Raw genomic sequence first — 17,216 nt, 5'->3', positions numbered from 1 at the left:
CTAACTGTTAATATATGGCCACTCTACTGCCTGATTCAGATAGATTATAGCCTCTGCAGCAGGAGGCTCATTAATCTACTGACCCAGAAAGCACCAGAACAAAGATATTTATTGGCACTTGATACATTAAAGCAAAAAAGAGTCATCTAGCAGAATATTGGCAAGAAGATAACCAGCTTAAGACAAAAATATGTTTGTCCCTCAAGAGTGTCTTCTCCTTTCTCATTTGAAAAGTCCTATCCCCAAATATTAATCCCCTTTGTAGAACTGATTTGTACTTCTCTGTGTATTGATCAGAAAGAAAAGCAGAAATATGGGGATAGAAAGCCCAATGTGGAGAGCAGGACAGGGAGCTAAGAGAATTCTTGCTCTGAAAGATGGGGAGATTGAAGGAGGAGTCAGAATGAGAATGAAGGAAGTGAAAAAGATCTTCACAAAGAAATATGTATACAAGGAAAAAATTGCAAGAAGCCTCTTTCTGCAAAAGCTGGGATTTCCAAAGAGACTCAGGGAACTGGTGTCCCACTTCCTCTGAGGGTTATGAGAAATTGATTTAATTCCCTTAAACCTCCTCCTGTTTGGTTAGTACATTGTACTTGCACATGCATATATAACACCTGTGATTAAATTAAGGTTGGCCTGAGAAGCATTAATAGCTAGTTTTCATCAAGGAATCCCTTTTTTTTTTTTGCCTCAAGACATGGTCTTTAAAGCATAGCTTTGTGCACTGAGAAATGGTACCAGTTCCATCAGTTCCCTGGAATTTATCATACATTGTGTCATTAAAACCTGTTAAAAAGGCAATTTTTCTTTGCTTTATTGCAGCCTTGAAAACCACTCTTTTCTGGAGCCAAGCATGGTTGATTGTTCAATCACTGTTGCTGTAGCATGATGCCAGAACCAACTATCTGAAGGCTTAGGTGTCTTTCCATCCATGAAATAGTTAAATCAGCAGTACAGATAAATCATTTACAGAGTGATTGATGCCTATGCAGCCAACAAGGGCTGGTTGTATAGCTAACCTTTGCATGCTTTAGGGTTAAAAGAGGTGTGAGAAGAAAAAAAGGGAAAGTGTTGAAGGGAGACAGCTCAGAGGCCTTTGGAGGGTATTAAAAAGGCAAAAGTCTCTAAAGTTTGGTGACCATCTGAGCCTTTTTTTCTTTCCAGGAGGAAATTATCCACCAAGTCCAAGAAATGGAAGTCAATATTTAATCTGGGCCGTTCTGGCTCAGAATCTAAGTCTAAACTGAGTCGAAATGGGAGTGTCTTTGTAAGGGCACAGAAGCTCTCTGGTAAGAACACACTTTACAGCTCAATGTTTCTCTCTGAGGCTTTCTCCTGTGCTGTTGGTAGCATGGCACAGCCTGTATCCACTTGCCACTAATGTCATAGACTTGAGATAGTTTAATGGGGTCGTGCTTGTTGCCTGTTTCTTGCACATCTCATCCTCCTGTGATGGCAAGAAACACCTTCCAGGAGGATTGGACAGACAGTTACAGTAAATATTGCATTTTGGTACCTGATAAATGGGCTCCTGTTGTCCAGCTGTCAAGTCTGGGGACTAGGAAATGTTATGTAGGTTTGGATTAGTCCACTGTTCCAGCCCAGCCAGTCTCTGTCTCCCGAGGCTCATTACATAGCACTGGGTGAATGGCTGTCTTTCTAGGCTGTCCTTCCAGGCTGTCCTTCCACTAAAGGACTTTAAAGAACCAACTGCATTCAGTGTCTTTGTGAAAAATGAGACACCAGGAGAGCCTTCAGCTCTGGCTCTCAGCACTTTGAGGGAAGCCATTGCTTTTGCAGAATTTACAAGAGAGAAGCTGTGTTTTCTTCTGGCTGTAATCCCAAGTTCTAACCTCTCCTGGGCTGCAATCTCTTAAACACTCTGCTTCCTAGAAAATCACATGGCAGTGCCAGTTCCCAGTGTTAAGAAATGATGACTCAAGCTCTAAAAATCATGAACTTGACTCAAAAGTAATCATAATCTTAAAAAGAAAGCATTCCCTTTAAAATTTGAATAAAGAAATGTTTTGGGTTTATATGTTCCAGATTTTTTTTAGTATCTCCAAGCCAAGGAATTGTTTTCTATAGGGAGATGAAAGTGGATTTTTTCTTTATATAATCTCATGACTTCAGGAGCTGGTGTTTGGAGGACCACTGCCTAAGATTGTAAGACTTGAAATAAAACTTAATATTGGCAACATTAGCTACACCACATAGAAGAGAGGCTGTGTTCAGATCAGAAATGAGTGTGAAGCCAAATGCTGGACCCAGCTCTTTTTGGACCCCTGCCTTCCCCACATTTTGCATGTACAGATGGCCTCACACAGTGTGGCCATGACAGACTTCAAAATAGCTCTCTATCCTATTTTGATCATGGGATCACCTTGTCACTTTGATAAGGAATACTCTGTGCCAAAATAGCGCTAACCCAAGGAGGCCCAGGAATGATGGCAGCCCCAGTGATTGTGGAGGCTGAACCTTGTTCCAAGGACTGTACTGAGTGACAGGGGGCTGGAGATTTTCACCAGCAGGACACACAAATGCACAGCCTTGTGCAGAGTTTTCAGCACTGAAGCAGTGCCTTCCTGTGCTGCTGTGTTACATTTTTCAGTGCTCTCTGCTTACAGCTTAATGTGAGGGAACAGATGAAGTTGCTGCTGAAACTCAGCACATGCTTTAGCACAGCTTGAGTCTGTGCACACAAATCTGTAAGTCACATAAAATATGGCTTACACAGCTCCCCAGCTTGAATTCTGTTCCTCCTGGAAAACAGAAACAGTGCTCAAGACATCACGTCTTATGAAGGTAAAAAGTGGCCAGGACTCCATATACATGTAAAAAGTAGCTGGAGTTTCTCCTATGCTCATGTGAGAGTCAGAGCCAAAAGCCTCAATTATATAAACAAATGAAGTCCAACAAGCCTGCTGACTTTCTGCTTTACCTACTTTGTGCAACTCTGTAAACAGCAAACTTTACTCTCTGACATTTTCCAGATCTCCTTGGACCCTTTTTGAGCTGCCAGAGACTAACTTGTCTTCCTTGCCAGCTACATTTCCCCACCTCCCTTCCTTTTTCAGAGCAGTAACAGCCACAAGCTTCCAAACCCTCTCAGGAACAGACCTGTAGAGTGTATAGTAACAAATAACAGCTTGTTTCTGGACAAGCAAGTCCAGTGAGGATGGCCAGCAAAATAGGTTGTCCACTGCCCTCAGAAATTTCCCAGAGTTCTTGCTGGAGGCAGGGTATGCTCACATCAGCAAAAGAGTCGGGAGTGCAACATAAAAATAACCCAACATTTGCTATCAGGAATGAGAGGTGATAAGGCATTTATGTCAATTTAGTTAAAAAGTCCCCCACAACCAATAGCCTGACTAAGTCGGGGAGGGGAGTGGCACATGACAGCTTTAGGGATGCTTGACTGCTTCAGAGCGGAGGTGGTGTCTGGCTGGGTTAAGTATAGCTCTCCACATGTCCAGCAGGTGCAAAGCTGTTGTTAGCACTAGCAGATCCCCAGCTGTGTGGACAAGTGTTGTGGGTAATAAGCCATGTGGTACATACATGAGGGAATGCTTGGAAATGGAAAATGTCTGCGTGGCATGCCTGTCTATATGTATGCAGCCTTTGATCTTTATGGGCTGAAGCCTGCAAAGCCACAGGATCTGATACCTGCTCCTAAAACTCTTTTTCCACAGAAAAAGCAACTATCCGGCCTGCAAAGAGCATGGACTCGTTGTGCTCCCTGCCAGTGGAAGGTGAGACATCCATAGCCTGCCTGTACTGGAAGGGGGAAGGATTGCAGCTCTGCATTTTCAGCAGCATGGATCACAGAATCACAGAACAGTTTGGGCTGAAAGGGACTTTAGAAATCTCCTAGTTCCAAAACCCCTGCCACAGGCAGAGACACCTTCCACTATGCCAGGTGGTACCAGCACTTGAGCAAGCCTTGAACACTTCCAGGGATGGGGTATCCACAGCCTCTGTGGACAGCCTGTTCCAGTGTCTCACCACCCTCAATGGATGAGCAGTCTGTGTCTCTCTCACCAGTTGTGTACCTTCGTGTACTTATGCCACGGCTGCTGATGGGCATCCCCACCTCTGTGTGTGTGCATTTTTGACTCTTTTCTGTGTTGTTTATCTCAGTGCATCCACCTGAGAGTTATCTCTGTGTTTAGCTGCACCTTTATTGGCAGTTGGACTGCTTTGATTTCTTTCTTGGTTATTCTGGGCACAAAGATCCCATTTGTAGGTGAAAAAAGCTTACAAAAAGGTGACAAAGCCAGGTGTGTGCATTGTGGGCACTATGTGACAGCCTTAGACTTGGCTGCATCTGATGAGAAAGGGTGTCTAATAAAAGTCTGAGCTGATCTCCACTGGAGAGCATTCAGCCCTGTGCTGCCTGCCTGTTTTGAAGGAAGCCCTAGGCTAGAGCATAGAAAGCCTTCAGTGCCACTTGGCTTCAAATGTCTGGCGAAATCTGAGTGTTCACCAGGGTAGGACTCATCCCTGGAGGGATTGAGGAGGGCTCCTCACAGAGGAAGTTTGTTTGCTAGTTCTTTGCTTCCCACTGACTCGCTCCTCTGTTCCCGTCTCTAGGGGAGGATGACAAAAGCAGGTTCAAACGGTCAGTGACCACTGGAGGCTTCTTTGTTCCCACCAAGATACGGACGGGAGGCACGGGCAGCTCATACGACCTCAGCAAGGAGAATGAGTGGGAGCGGGAAGGATCTGCCATGGGGGCCAAAGGAAGTTCAGAGCTGGGTGGGGAGAGAGGTCTTCCCCGGACACCGCAGGTGAAGTCACCCCCCGAGCAGCTGAAGGTTTTCCGGGTAGCAGAGGATGCTGAAAATGAGCAGACTTCAACCAAAGGAGTTCTCATGTTCTACACCTCTGAAACAGCCACCAAGTCAGGCTTCCCAAGCAGCCTCTTTCCCTTGGAGGCCTCTCCTTATCACCAGAGGAAAGCCCTGAACATCTCGGAGCCATTTGCTGTCTCTGTCCCGCTGAGGGTATCGGCAGTCATCAGCACCAACAGCACACCTTGTCGCCTGCCTGCCAAGGAGAAGCATTCCCTTTCCAGTCTAGAGGAGCTGTCCTCTCTGGTGGAGAGCACGAGCCCCTCTGCTCTGGAGCCAGGGACCCACACAAGGACAGAGCAGGCAGCGGAGCGCAAGGAGAAACAGCCGGGGCCAACTCTGCCATTGGCAGCATCCAGAGGTAAGTTGTGTTAAGGAGTGGAGTATGGATCCTCAGCTGGGCTGCTGGAAGTGCCCTGCACCTTGGTGGTGTGGAGGTTTCTCCAGCTTGAGCTTGTGGCAGGAAAGAAACTAACCTATAGCAGGGTGGGTGTTGACTTGATAGCAGGTCAGGGTGGTGCTTGTTGCAGCCTGGGGAGGTGGGTGACCTCCCAGAAACATCTGGTTGTGCCTGGAGGGAGCTCTCTAGCTTTGTTAGCTGGTGTTGGCTCTTGGCAGCACTGCTTTGTCCCAGGGCACAAGTTTTCAGTCTCAAGTAGTTACATGCATTTGTGTTTCTGATCTAGGCTCTCATCCTGAGGAGCTGGTGGCAGCTGGGAAACCTGAGTCCCTAGAAACACCACAGCCAGCAGCAGAAAATCGGGAGACATGTGGGCAAAGCAGCTGCACAAGCAGCACCAGCGGCCCCCAGCAGTCCTCAGAGCAGAGTCCCACCTTGGAACAAACACCAGCTCTGGAGTTCCATAAGGGACCACTCCCAGCAGACAAAGCAGAGCAAGGACAGCTCAAGATGAAGGATGTCTCCTCAGAAGGCAGCTGTGACCAGCAGGAGGTTGAGATGGCTAAGACAGAGGAAGGATCACGTCTAAGAGATGTGGTAAGGAAGAAGGGATGAGAAAGGTGGGGGACCGTGTTGTGGTGGTGACTGGGAGGTTGTTTTAAGTTTCATTGTGTGTCTGTAGTTGTGAAAACTCAATCTGTAACTTTGGCCAAGCAGCACCAATAATTGACCATGTACTGATTCATTTCACTTCTGTGAAATCTCCATGTGGTGATTTACCTTTACGTAACTACCTACTGTCCCCTTTTGGTCATCTTTTCCTGTAACTGTAGAATTTCAGTCTGTATCATCTGTCTGCTCTGAGACTCTCCAGATGTGAGACTGTCTGGATGTCTGAACATTTTGACCCGTGGTCTCTGAATTCCCCTTCTATTTTTGCTGTCCCATTTGTCGTGGACAGCCTGAACAGTCCTTTTTACTCCCATTCTCTACACACAATTTTATTTTTTAAATTCTTACTATTTTTTGCCTCCTCTGTATCTCTAGCAAAGTCTTTTCACCAAGTTTCTTACAGCGATACTCATCTCTGGACAGCTATTTAAAGATCTGTTGGCATATCTCCTTGAATAGATTATTCATTTGAGTTTGTGTGCAGTTTAGGAATGCATTTTCTCTGGTAAGGCCAAGCGAGCCTGAATGGGAATTGCTGAGAAATGGGCTGGAACATTCCAGCTTCTCATTCAGCTCACTATTTCAGTGTCTGTCCAGGCCTCCTTTTGGCTGCACCTCAGACCTTCTCCTCCATAAACCCACTTGTTTATAGAAGTGTTTTCTTCCTTGAACTGGTAGCAGTCTGTGTGTCTGTGTTTCTGTACCCCTGAGCCTGCTCATCCAGAAGCCTGGCTATTCTAGGAAGGCTGTTTGGGGAAAATGGAGGGGTATTTACTGGGAAGTTGTGAGCTCCCATTTTTTCTGTTTTTCAGACTGAGGAGGACCCGGCGAATGCCCTTCTAGAACCGCTGTGGCCAGAGATACAGCAGGAACTGAAAATCATTGAACCTGAAGAGGAGCTCCTGCTGTTGCCAGCAGCTGTTCCCAAGACAAGTCCAATATCTGAATCCTCCTTTTCAGAACAAACAGATAGTCTTTGCTCTGGCCCAGGGCAGAGCCCAACACTCGCTGAGCAGAAAGCTGAGAGCAGAGCACCACAGATAAATCAGGTGCCTCTATCTGGTGCCAGTGGCATGGAGCAACAAGACAGCCTCCCCAGCTGCCAGTCTGATGCAGTTGCACAGCAGAGTGGTGCCTCAGCCCTACCTAAACTGGGCACTCTTCCCACAGGCTCAGCCACTCCAAAGAACCACCAGTCAATGGGGGAGAGCAGGAGTGAATGTCTCTCTCCTACCCCGGACTGGAAGCTTCATGGTCAATCAGAACTTAGTGAGATTGCCACTACTGATGGATTATCTTGTTCCAAAGGAGCATGTCCAGAATCAGGGAAAGAAAAAGATGGCACTTACCAGCTCCAGAGGGAAAAGGATAGTCTTACCAGAGTCCAGACTGAGAGGGAGAAACATGAGATAATGACTGCTGACGAAAGGGACACATTCTCCTCCAAGGCACTGAGTGGAGCTGGAATCCAGGAGATGAAGGAAGGCAATGCTGTTAGCAGAACCCAGGATGCTGCTGACCAGGATGAGGAGGATGCCTGGACAGATAATGTGCAGAGCTTGGAACTTGTGGAGCCTTGGGAGGATCACCAGTGGGTTACAAGCCCTCTCCATTCCCCCACCTTTAAGGACATTCAGGAGAAGACGACCCAGGAGTTTCACCCACAGAGGCAGAGAGCAGAGACAAGCCTCTCTCTGAGGCCACGCTTCAGCCGCAGCCTCTCCCTGGACAGCAAAGACACAGTGCTGAGTCTGTGGACCACCCCCTTCTCTTTCATAGATGCCACTGACCAGCAGCAGCCCTGCAGTGACATTCTGCATTCAGTGACTTGTGAGCTGTCCAAAACACAACCCATGTCCCCCTCTACTTTGGGCAAAGCAATGCAAGATGAGTACGGCCCCAGTCCTCCAGAAGAGCCTTCAAAACCTGAGTATCCCCCTATCAGGGAGAAAGCACCAGCTGAGAAAGCAGGACCCTCCAGAGTCCCTCTTTTGGAGACAGAGGGAAAGAAGGTGCATGTGAGCAAAGAAAACCCTTGGAGCCCAAAGCTTGAGTCGTCTTTGCCGTACCAAAATAGCCCAGGCAGTTCTTCACAGACTAAGAACACAAAGGAGGAATTATCCATCTCTCAGGACACTGCCCTGGGAGGAGAGACTGTCACCAAAGCATTGTGTTCTGCTGCTGAGTCACAGCTGAGTAATAAAGGTGAAGAAACACCTCGCAAAGTGAAGACCAGGCCTTCATCCCTCAACTTGGATTCACTCCTCCCAGCCCCAGATTTCTTCACATTTGAGAGCCTGTCCATGCCATCTGCCCCTGGGAGCCTCCTGTATGGGCAGAAGGAGGTAAAAAGCAGTGATTCTGTCCCATCTCTGCCGACACACTGCCCTGCTGCCACTAGGGCTGTTCCCTGGGGGTCTCGTTTCAATGCCCCCGTGGATCTAGACTTGGATTACCTGGCAGTGGCCCACGCCACCACCGGCCGTCGTAACTCTGCCCCCGTCAGCGTGTCAGCAGTCAGGACCTCCTTCATGATAAAGATGTGCCAGGCTAGAGCAGTGCCCGTGATACCGCCCAAGATTCAGTACACCCAGATCCCCCAGCCCCTGCAGGCTCAGAATGCTGCTCCAGCTGCTGAGAAAAAGGAATCAGAAGCCAAGCAGGCCATCAGGCCAGCTCCACGGGTGGCATGGAGCCACCTGGAGACCCCCAAGAGCCCGCTGACGGAGAAGAAAGCCAAAGCAGAGAAAGAAAACAGTGACCCTGCTCAAAAGGATTCAGCCTGCCTTTGGCATGGCAGCCTGGGCTCTCCACTGGAGCCATCTCAGTCCAGTCACCACCCTGCTCTGGATGCCCCTGTTCTGCGCCGGAAGCGCACCTCTGGCGGGGAGGCAGCTGGAGATAACCCACAGTCTTCAAAGATAGAGAGGCCATCAGGGTTCTCCAAACCCTCCTACAGATCCAGGCCTGGGAGGCCCCAGAGTCTGATTCTCTTCAGTCCCCCTTTCCCCATCATGGACCACCCCACGTCCTCAGCAGACTCCAGGGTATTGCTGTCACCCATCAGGAGCCCCACGCAGAGCACCTCTCTGAGCCCCATCTGCGGCGATCTGTCCGACCCCGCGCGGACAGCACCTGAGGGGGTGACGCTGCGCAACAAAATGACCATCCCCAAGAATGGCCAGAGACTGGAGACCTCCACCAGCTGCTTCTACCAGCCCCAGAGGCGCTCTGTGATTCTGGATGGACGAAGTGGGAGGCAGATTGAGTAGCAGCTGCTCCTCCTATTCCTTCTCTGTGATGGTTGGAATGGGAGTGTCCAAGACCAACTCTGTTGCCATTTTGCTGTTGTTAAAACTATTCTGTGCAAGATGAACTTGAATCCTTTATGGCTTCCTGCAAAGCTTTTGCTATGGAAGGTCATGGTATCTTTGTCTTGCTTTTCATTCTGCTTGTTGCTCCTGCCTAGTCCCTCACTGTCTGTGCTTTTTTATGGTAAGCCAGTCCCAGGGAATTGCATTTCTCACACCTGTTCTCTAACAAGCCCTGTGAAAGTCTCATCCTCCCTATGGAAAAAAGGAAAGGTAAATCTCTGTATAATTACAATATAGAGCTGAGAAGAAACATTGTTACTGCAGCTCAGGGTGCAGGGGCACAACATCTGCTGAGAAGGTTAAATCCAGATGTTTGGGAACTCCTACCATTGTTTCCCAGACACCGATGAAGGACTTTTTGATTTACACAGTGTAAATAGTGCAGGAGACTGGGGTAAGAGGAGCTGAAGAGGAAGGTTAAGCTGGCATGACCAAATCATACAGGGCGTGAGGCAGCCAAGGATGTTCCAGTGATAAACATACAACCTCAAGATGCTGCCTCCAGCTCTCTCCTTCCATCAGAGATGTGCTCTTTCCAGCCTGTGCAAGGGCTGGAATGAAAGCAGCTGGACAGGAAATGCCTAGCTGTTCTTTCAGTCTTCCAGGTCTTGCTCACGAGTTTTGTGGGCTCTGTCTGTCCTTCCCTGGCACACAAGATGGGTGTGGCTGAGGAATGAGTGAGCAGCTGGCTGCCCAGCAGTACAGACCCCTCAGGCTGAAAGCAGTGAAAGCCAAGGCAAGGTCACACCAAAGGCCAGTATCAACCATTTCATCACGGCTTAAAGCCAGATGACACCTCTGCAGCTGTCTCCAGCTGAGCTCCACACTGCCAACAGCAGACAAAAGCAAGAGGATCTTCTTATCTCCACGTCCTTGGGCTATTGCCCTCTTGCACCCTGTCTGACATATCTTTGACCCTTGGCCTTTCATTGCCACTGTGTGGCCTGTCCCCAGGTCCCCAGGTGCTTCTTCTCCATTTAAATTTCCTCTCCTATGATTTTACACTGTTTCTTTGAGGGTGTGGCTGGTTGCCACCTCCCTGGACCTCAGTGCTTTCAGATTGATTAAGAGTATGGTAAAGAGGATGATTTGTGGGACTGCAGAACAGATCATGAACAAGTCCTGAGAGAGGAATTTGAAGTGAATTAAACTCTCTCCTGAAGGAAACATTAACGTTACAGGCAAATATGTGTTCAGATATGCAACAGCTGCCAAGGGAATAGAATTAAAGCTTCCTTTATAAAGCCTCTAACTCTGCATTCACCACAGGTTCATCTATTGCCTGATCTATGACTGTGGGCGATGGCAAAGTCAGGTACAGCCTGTACTGTCTCTGCAATTTAAGTGTCACTGGTGCCTAGAGAGGAGATGGGAACACAGGTGTTGCTGCCAGCACTGAGATTGTCCCTGTAATGTGCTTGCAGGGGCCATCATTCCTGGAGATGTCTGAGTCTGCAGGCCCTCAGGTGGCTGTGATGGGCTGTAGTTTAGGCAGTAAACTCTTAGGAAGTGCAATAGCCACCACAATGAGTGTCGGCCAGAATTTCCCAAAAGACATGTGTTTAGGGCTTTCTTTTGTGAAGTACTGGCAATTTCCAGTGGTTAGTAGACTCAGCCCATGAGCTGCTAGTCTGTACAGACTGCGTCACTTTATTAGTGCCATTGTGGTTGGAGGGCCTGGAGCCCCCCATGCAGTGCTTTGTCTGAACCCTTTGATTGCAAAAGGAGAGATATGCCAGAGTATTTTTGAGAAGTTATGGGCCCACAAACACAAGGAATATATTTTCAGCAGAATTTTCTCCTTCCATTTCCAAAGGGAATGTGAAAAACAAGAGGGCTTTTCCTTGTCACGAGCCGCAGTCTTTGATCCTCCCCACTGCACTCTTTATTTGTGTACAGCACCACATGGGAACAGAGCAGAGAACTAAGTCTGTGCTGTCAGTTTTGTTGAGGGAAATTATTAAACCAGATGAGAGCCTGGAGTTCTTGTTTGGGTCCATGTTCTTTCACAGGCAGCAGCCTATGCTTTATCTGGGCAAGCTGTGGACAGCAAGCCCAGAATATGCAGTTTCATGACAATTGTATTATTCTACTCCCAGACCATAATATGCCTGTGCAGCCTCTTATTAAAACTAGGGAGTTTCCAGTCCTTCATGCTCCTCATGATTAGCACAGCTCCACACTGCATGTACAGGTCACTGCCTCTTGAGAAAGCTTTTAATCACCATGGCGGGGTTACTGACAAAGGGAAGGTGTGATACGAGGTATTTGGTAAGGCTTTAGAGGAAGTAAAAGTTGTGGAAACGATGCCCAGGTTTTTTGGCATCAACAAAGGAGTTTACTTTGGACAAGGACTTACAGTCTCTCAGGTCCTAGAAGTTTTGACTGCCAAGGCAGCTGGAAGGGAGCTAGAGAAGCTCACAAAGTAATGCATCAGAAGGAAAAGAAAATGTGATGAAACTTTGGCATGTTACAACCATTTTTTCACCTCCTTATTCTCATATAAGCTGATCTATGAACAAGAAATGAGGTCTGGCAATTTGTATATAATACACTGTCTCAACTCTTAACAGCATTCCAGTCAGTAATAGCGCTTTTGGCATAAGTGGTGAAACTCCTGCAAGGGAAAATTATTAGAAATCTTTACTTGATATTAAAGATCAGCCTCAAGCAAGATCTGTATCCAGACTATACTTTTAAGGATATTTCAGAATTTGAACTTAGGTCTGGGTGCTGGATTTTAATTAAGCAAAGATGCTGCAATGATATCTCTATTTTGAAGCTTGATCCCACTGCTTATCTACAATTTCATCTCCAGCTGATGTATCCGCAGCACTTTAAATATAGCCCCATGTCCTGCAAAGGTGAAAGCATGTTCTTAGTTGCAAGGTGCCCTGTTGTCCTCAGCTGCAGATTCAGCCTTCTGCAGAGTCTGTAAAGCTTGATGATGGACCCAAGCTGATATGGTACCTGCAGTCAGCTTGAAGGACCAGAGTCTGGGAGTTGGACAGAGCCAGAAGACAGATGCCACCTCCCATTGAATGGTCCTGGCTGGGTGGCAGGAGCTTCCTGAGATCCAGCTTTACCAAGCTATCCCCAGTGTCAATTTCAGGGTCAGACCTGGTCTCTTTAAGAAAGGATTTTCTTATTTCTTGCATTTTTTCTCCTTGGTTTTGGGTTTGTTTTTTAATTGTTTTTGTTTGTTTGTTTGGGGGCTTTGTTTCTGTTTTCCCTTTGTTTATCTGTGAAGCATTATGAAGAAGGATAGATTGGATTTATGGGAGATGAGTCTGGCCCAGGTGAGCAAAGCTGGTTTTTCTTGGTATTATTGAAAGGACCTTCCTAAACAGACTGGCTCATCATCTGCAGCTCCACAAGGACCACTTCAGAGACACTGCAGTAAATTTCAATTCTCCTGAGACAATGAAAAGCAAAGTCTGTTGCCCAGTTTGCAGATGGTCCCAGTATCAGACATGACAAAATATCACCAGCATGTGTTGCTTGTGGGCTTTTACAAGTGGAAGAAGAATGGGTAAATTTCACCTATTCTGCCCATGTAGTCAGAGGGTTGGTGCAGATTCTCTTAAACTAGCTCAGAGTGAAATGGCTGAGCTGGCAAAGGTGAGAATCCCTGATGGAAAGAAGGGACATGGAAAATGTTAGCTTGTGTAGGAGCTGCCTCACTGGCAGGAGAGCAAACAGAAATGAAGGTTATATTTTACCTTACAAACCCCACTCCTCTGGGCTGTCCATCTCATGCTATCATTGTAGAAAGACTGAAGTACTTATTTTTTCACCTTTAGAGCTTCAGAGGAACTTAAGTCTTTATTAGAGAGCATCTGTGAAGTCTGCAATATTTTCCCTCATCCAGCACCCAAATGGTGCAATCAAAATATATTTTTTCTTTCTTTATGGATTCTGAAAAACCTGTACTGTACTGGTGAATATTTTAAAATTTTATATATATATATATATATATATATATACCTATATATATATATATATATATATATAAAAGATCATTCTATGTAAATGTATTTTAAAAAGGAAGTGTAATTAACATGAAGGAATTGCCTAAATAGTATTTTACACATCTGTGAAACTTGGGCTGATGCGTGGAACTGCTTTCTGCTGCACATTTGCAGCACTGAGAGTGTGAGACCTAGTGGCTTTTTGCCCACAGAGTAGCTAATTATTTCTGGTTAATCTGTGGTGGGCAGAAGGCCTGAATGTGCCTTCCTGAGAAGGATCTTGTCCTGGAAAAGGAGGGACAAGACCAGGGGAGACCAGAGTTCAAGGGCTGATTTAGCTTTCCACCAGGCCTTGAAAATGCAGACAATCTACTGAAGCATATTCAACCCTTCAGGCATGCCCAGGTTTTGCAGTTGTTCTTTTTGCTTCTCTCCATCTCTGGAAATAAAAGAATAAAAATTTCTAGGGATGTGGAAGAAGCTGCAGCTGGTCGCTCTTTTGTTTAACCTTTGCTTGCTCCTAACTGATGTAAAGGCTTGGTGATAACTAATTCTGCTCCAAGCAAGGAATGGAAAACTTCCCACTGAGTTCAACTGGAGATGGAGTAGGACTTTACCAGCCCCAGAAAGGAAGGATGGCAGAAGGCAAGAACTTTCTGAGGGTTCCATACAGCAGTCCAGACCTTGGATCTTGCGCTTGCAGGCAGTAGTCCCCTTTGAATATTATTTGCTGCCAGGTCAAGAGAAGGGCTGGAAGCTGGACACTATGAAGAGGACTGTCTCCATCCCACTGGCCCTGGTTTTGTGATTATTTTTTCTGCTAGCTCTGATGAACTGCAGTTTTGTTAAGCTTTTTTCTCTGTGTGGACTTGCCTGCCTCTGTGCGTGATTGTTAAAAAAAAAAAAAGAAAGAAAACAACAGCCACAAAAGAAAGATGTTTTGCCAGGTCTCAGCCATGAGATTAAACTGGAGTTTTTATAAAAACACATCTGTGCCCTAGTGATGTTGTGGAACATTTGTTTTTTTTTTCTGAATTTGGTTTATGAATACAGTGCAAATACTTTTTTCATCCTCTGACACGGAGTTTGAGCCCCTCTTTAGTTTTGTGAGTGGCCAGGGCACTGATCTGTGTTTGTGTGGGCTTTGATGGTGGGGACTGAAGGTTAGGCCCTGGCCACACACTTTTCTGATTGGAGGTTGTGGGAGCTGCAGTTGCTCTGCAGGTCTGAAAATTAAGTGAGGGCTTGGAGATTTCTGTGAAATTACTGTTATCTGAAATGCTTTACAATTTTCAAGGGTAAAAGAATCTTTTCTCTTACCATTGCTAGTTCTACCAGGCTGAAGTTTCAGTGATGTGCAACCATGTCCTCATATTTAGCACATCTCCTGCACAATTCTGCCTTGCCTGTGATAATGCAGAGCAACACAGAGTAGAGTATGAAAAAACTTTGTGATCCCAGTTCTTGTACAGCAGAAGTCAGGCTGGAACAGAAGTTACTATGAAGGCTGCTGATGCATCATGTATGCACTTCTGTTGAAGTGTCTTTGTAAAGGACAAGCAAGAACTTTAACAAATTATTAATTTAGTTCCCTGGCTCTCATCTGAGCTGTAGCATGGAAGTTAATTTTGTTATTATTCCCTTATTACATTCTGGGATCAAAGAGGGGGAAAAAAAAAGGGGTGTTTTGTGCTTGTAGCCTCAGTGGATGTATCTGCAGTGCAGCTTGATCACTGTTCTCCCTAAAAGGCAGATGAATCATCAGGTTAAATGAAATATTTTTTTTCCTACTCAGCAGCTGAACTCAGGGCTTGACTCCCTTTCCTACCTCCTTCATGACTTCAGTTTCCCTTTAGGAAAATGCCTGGGTTGTGCTTCCTGCTTACCATGGCAACTGGCATACAAATGGAGAGAGAAAACCATGTTTGTTGAACTCTGGAATTGTTGTTAGCCAGAGCCAATTATTAGTGCTGTATGAGAACCAGTATTTTCCCATTCTTTGTGCCACAGAGTCTCGCAATGACTTGGCCATAAGGCAAGGGGAGAACCTCAGACTGCCCCACAGCATTCCCATGGTTACAAAAATTAGGCCAAAGGGACACTGCAGACCTGCTCCTGCTGCATTGGCACTGTGCCCTAAATCAGGGTGCTCAAACACACAGCAGTGCTTGAACACTCTTTCAGCCAGTTTGTTTTGCCTGCCTGACTCAGGGCAGTACCCTGTGTAGGTTGTATTGGAAGCCTCAGCTATGACATTTTGGATACTTTCAGCTAAGCCAAAACCAGGATTAAGCAAGTTTCCAACCTGGCTGTTAACCAGGAATCAACCTTAGCCAGCACCAAGGAGTATTTGACACTGGTGTCTCGTACAACACCATTGCAACACAGGAGTTCAGCAGCTTTGGCAGCAGGACATCCCACTGGTATCCCACTGGTATCCCACTGGATGGGGCTAAAGGTCAGCTGGCAGCAAAGGCGAGGCAGGCAGTGCAGGGAAGGGAGGCTGGCACAAGGCACCACCACCAACAAAAAGAACAGAATTATAACAGCCAAGACAGAGAAATGAACTCAGATTTCTGAGTTCATTTTCCATCTGGACAGGATAAATTATTCAAAGAACGTGCCTCACCACAAGGGTAAAGGATGAACAGTTTCAGTGCTGAGGATTAGAAATGAACGGGATCTGCAAAGCTCAGATCTGCCCGTGTCCTGATGCCCCCAGAAGTTAGACACAGCGTGAGTGTTAAAACTTGAATGTTTGCCCCACTCCATAATTAAACATATTTTTGTATGCCTTTTTAGCAGACTGCAGTGTGAGATGAGCTACATTTTGCAAACCTAGACAACTCCTAGAAATTATGTTTGCAATTTGGGACCAGATCCATCTTAAAATATGACCTGTTTTCTTCCATAGTACATCTGCTGCAGAAGGTACATTTCTCTGTCATTTAAATTCCTTATCTGAAAAGACCAGGAATTATTTGAATTCAGTGAGAGGAAATGACTTCAAAAAAAACTTTGTAGCTGCTTAAGAAAGAACCACAAGGCACACAAACATGGGAACAACCAGAACTGGAGAAAGGAGAATAACACACATGATGATTATTCAACAGAGGAAGTTTCTAGATAAGTAAAACCCAAAAAGGAAAAAAAAACCCCAACACCCAACAGCCATGAGATTAAGTTGAACCAGTCTGAAAATATCAGGTAACATTTTCTTTTCCTCTTTCTTCACAGGGATCAGGAAGAAGAAATCAGAAAAAATAGTGGCAACAAACTGCTTTACTTTTTTTTTTTTTTTTTTTTTTTTTTTTTTTTTTTTTTCCGCTGTGAGATAATTTATTTTAAGTATCAAGGATCAGACAGTATGAAAGGACTAGGCTGGTTATTTACAGGGTGACTTGGATTTACAGTCTCCAGCCTCTGTGCCAGCCACAGTACCCTGATAAAGGTGAGCATTGCTTTGGGAAAAATGGAGAAGCCCAGCATTGGCTCACAGTGAGCAACAGCCCTGGGTAGCCAGAGCAGCTCACTGCTCATCACTTGTCTCTCTTGCAGGGCTTATCTCTGCTGGTGATCGTGCAAGAACTGCACATGACCTTGCCTGTGATGTAATTTCACCTCAGAAGCAAGTCAGAAACACCCTCACCTTTTTTCCTGTTGAGGATCAAGCCTCAGTAGTCATAATCCACTCCTCCCAAAGCAGGATCTCCTAAAGATGCCTGAGATTGCAGGGAGAGCTCTCGCAGGAGGTTCCCAGCATACCACACGTTGCAGGGGATTTCCCCAGTTGCCAAGGAGGGCAGGGCTGCCAAGGGTTGGGAGGAGGAGGATTCATTTAGGAGCTAGTTTTAGGTCATTGGTTCCAATGAACATTTGCTTGGCATGAGTCCCTGTTGTGAGGAATGTGAAAAACTAAGATGCCAGGGCAGTGAGCAGGAAA

At 46.2% G+C, this 17,216-nt stretch overlaps 1 protein-coding gene across 1 annotated transcript in view; it reads left to right on the top strand.

Annotated features, from left to right (window-relative positions):
- The window catches only part of ARHGAP31 (Rho GTPase activating protein 31), a 60,637-nt gene extending 46,377 nt beyond the window's left edge, over positions 1-14,260 (top strand). The window contains exons 8-12 of the mRNA XM_009102566.4: positions 1,168-1,292; positions 3,696-3,755; positions 4,597-5,217; positions 5,543-5,853; positions 6,741-14,260. Coding sequence (XP_009100814.1) covers positions 1,168-1,292; positions 3,696-3,755; positions 4,597-5,217; positions 5,543-5,853; positions 6,741-9,200 — 3,577 coding nt within the window. The 3' untranslated portion in view covers positions 9,201-14,260. The remainder of the gene's footprint in view (positions 1-1,167; positions 1,293-3,695; positions 3,756-4,596; positions 5,218-5,542; positions 5,854-6,740) is intronic.
- Positions 14,261-17,216: the final 2,956 nt, after the last annotated feature.

This window comes from Serinus canaria, chromosome 1 (genome assembly GCF_022539315.1).
Source record: "Serinus canaria isolate serCan28SL12 chromosome 1, serCan2020, whole genome shotgun sequence".
NCBI lineage: Eukaryota > Metazoa > Chordata > Aves > Passeriformes > Fringillidae > Serinus > Serinus canaria.
The sequence above is the reverse complement of the archived record's forward strand: the minus strand, read 5'-3'. Positions and strand labels throughout refer to the sequence as shown.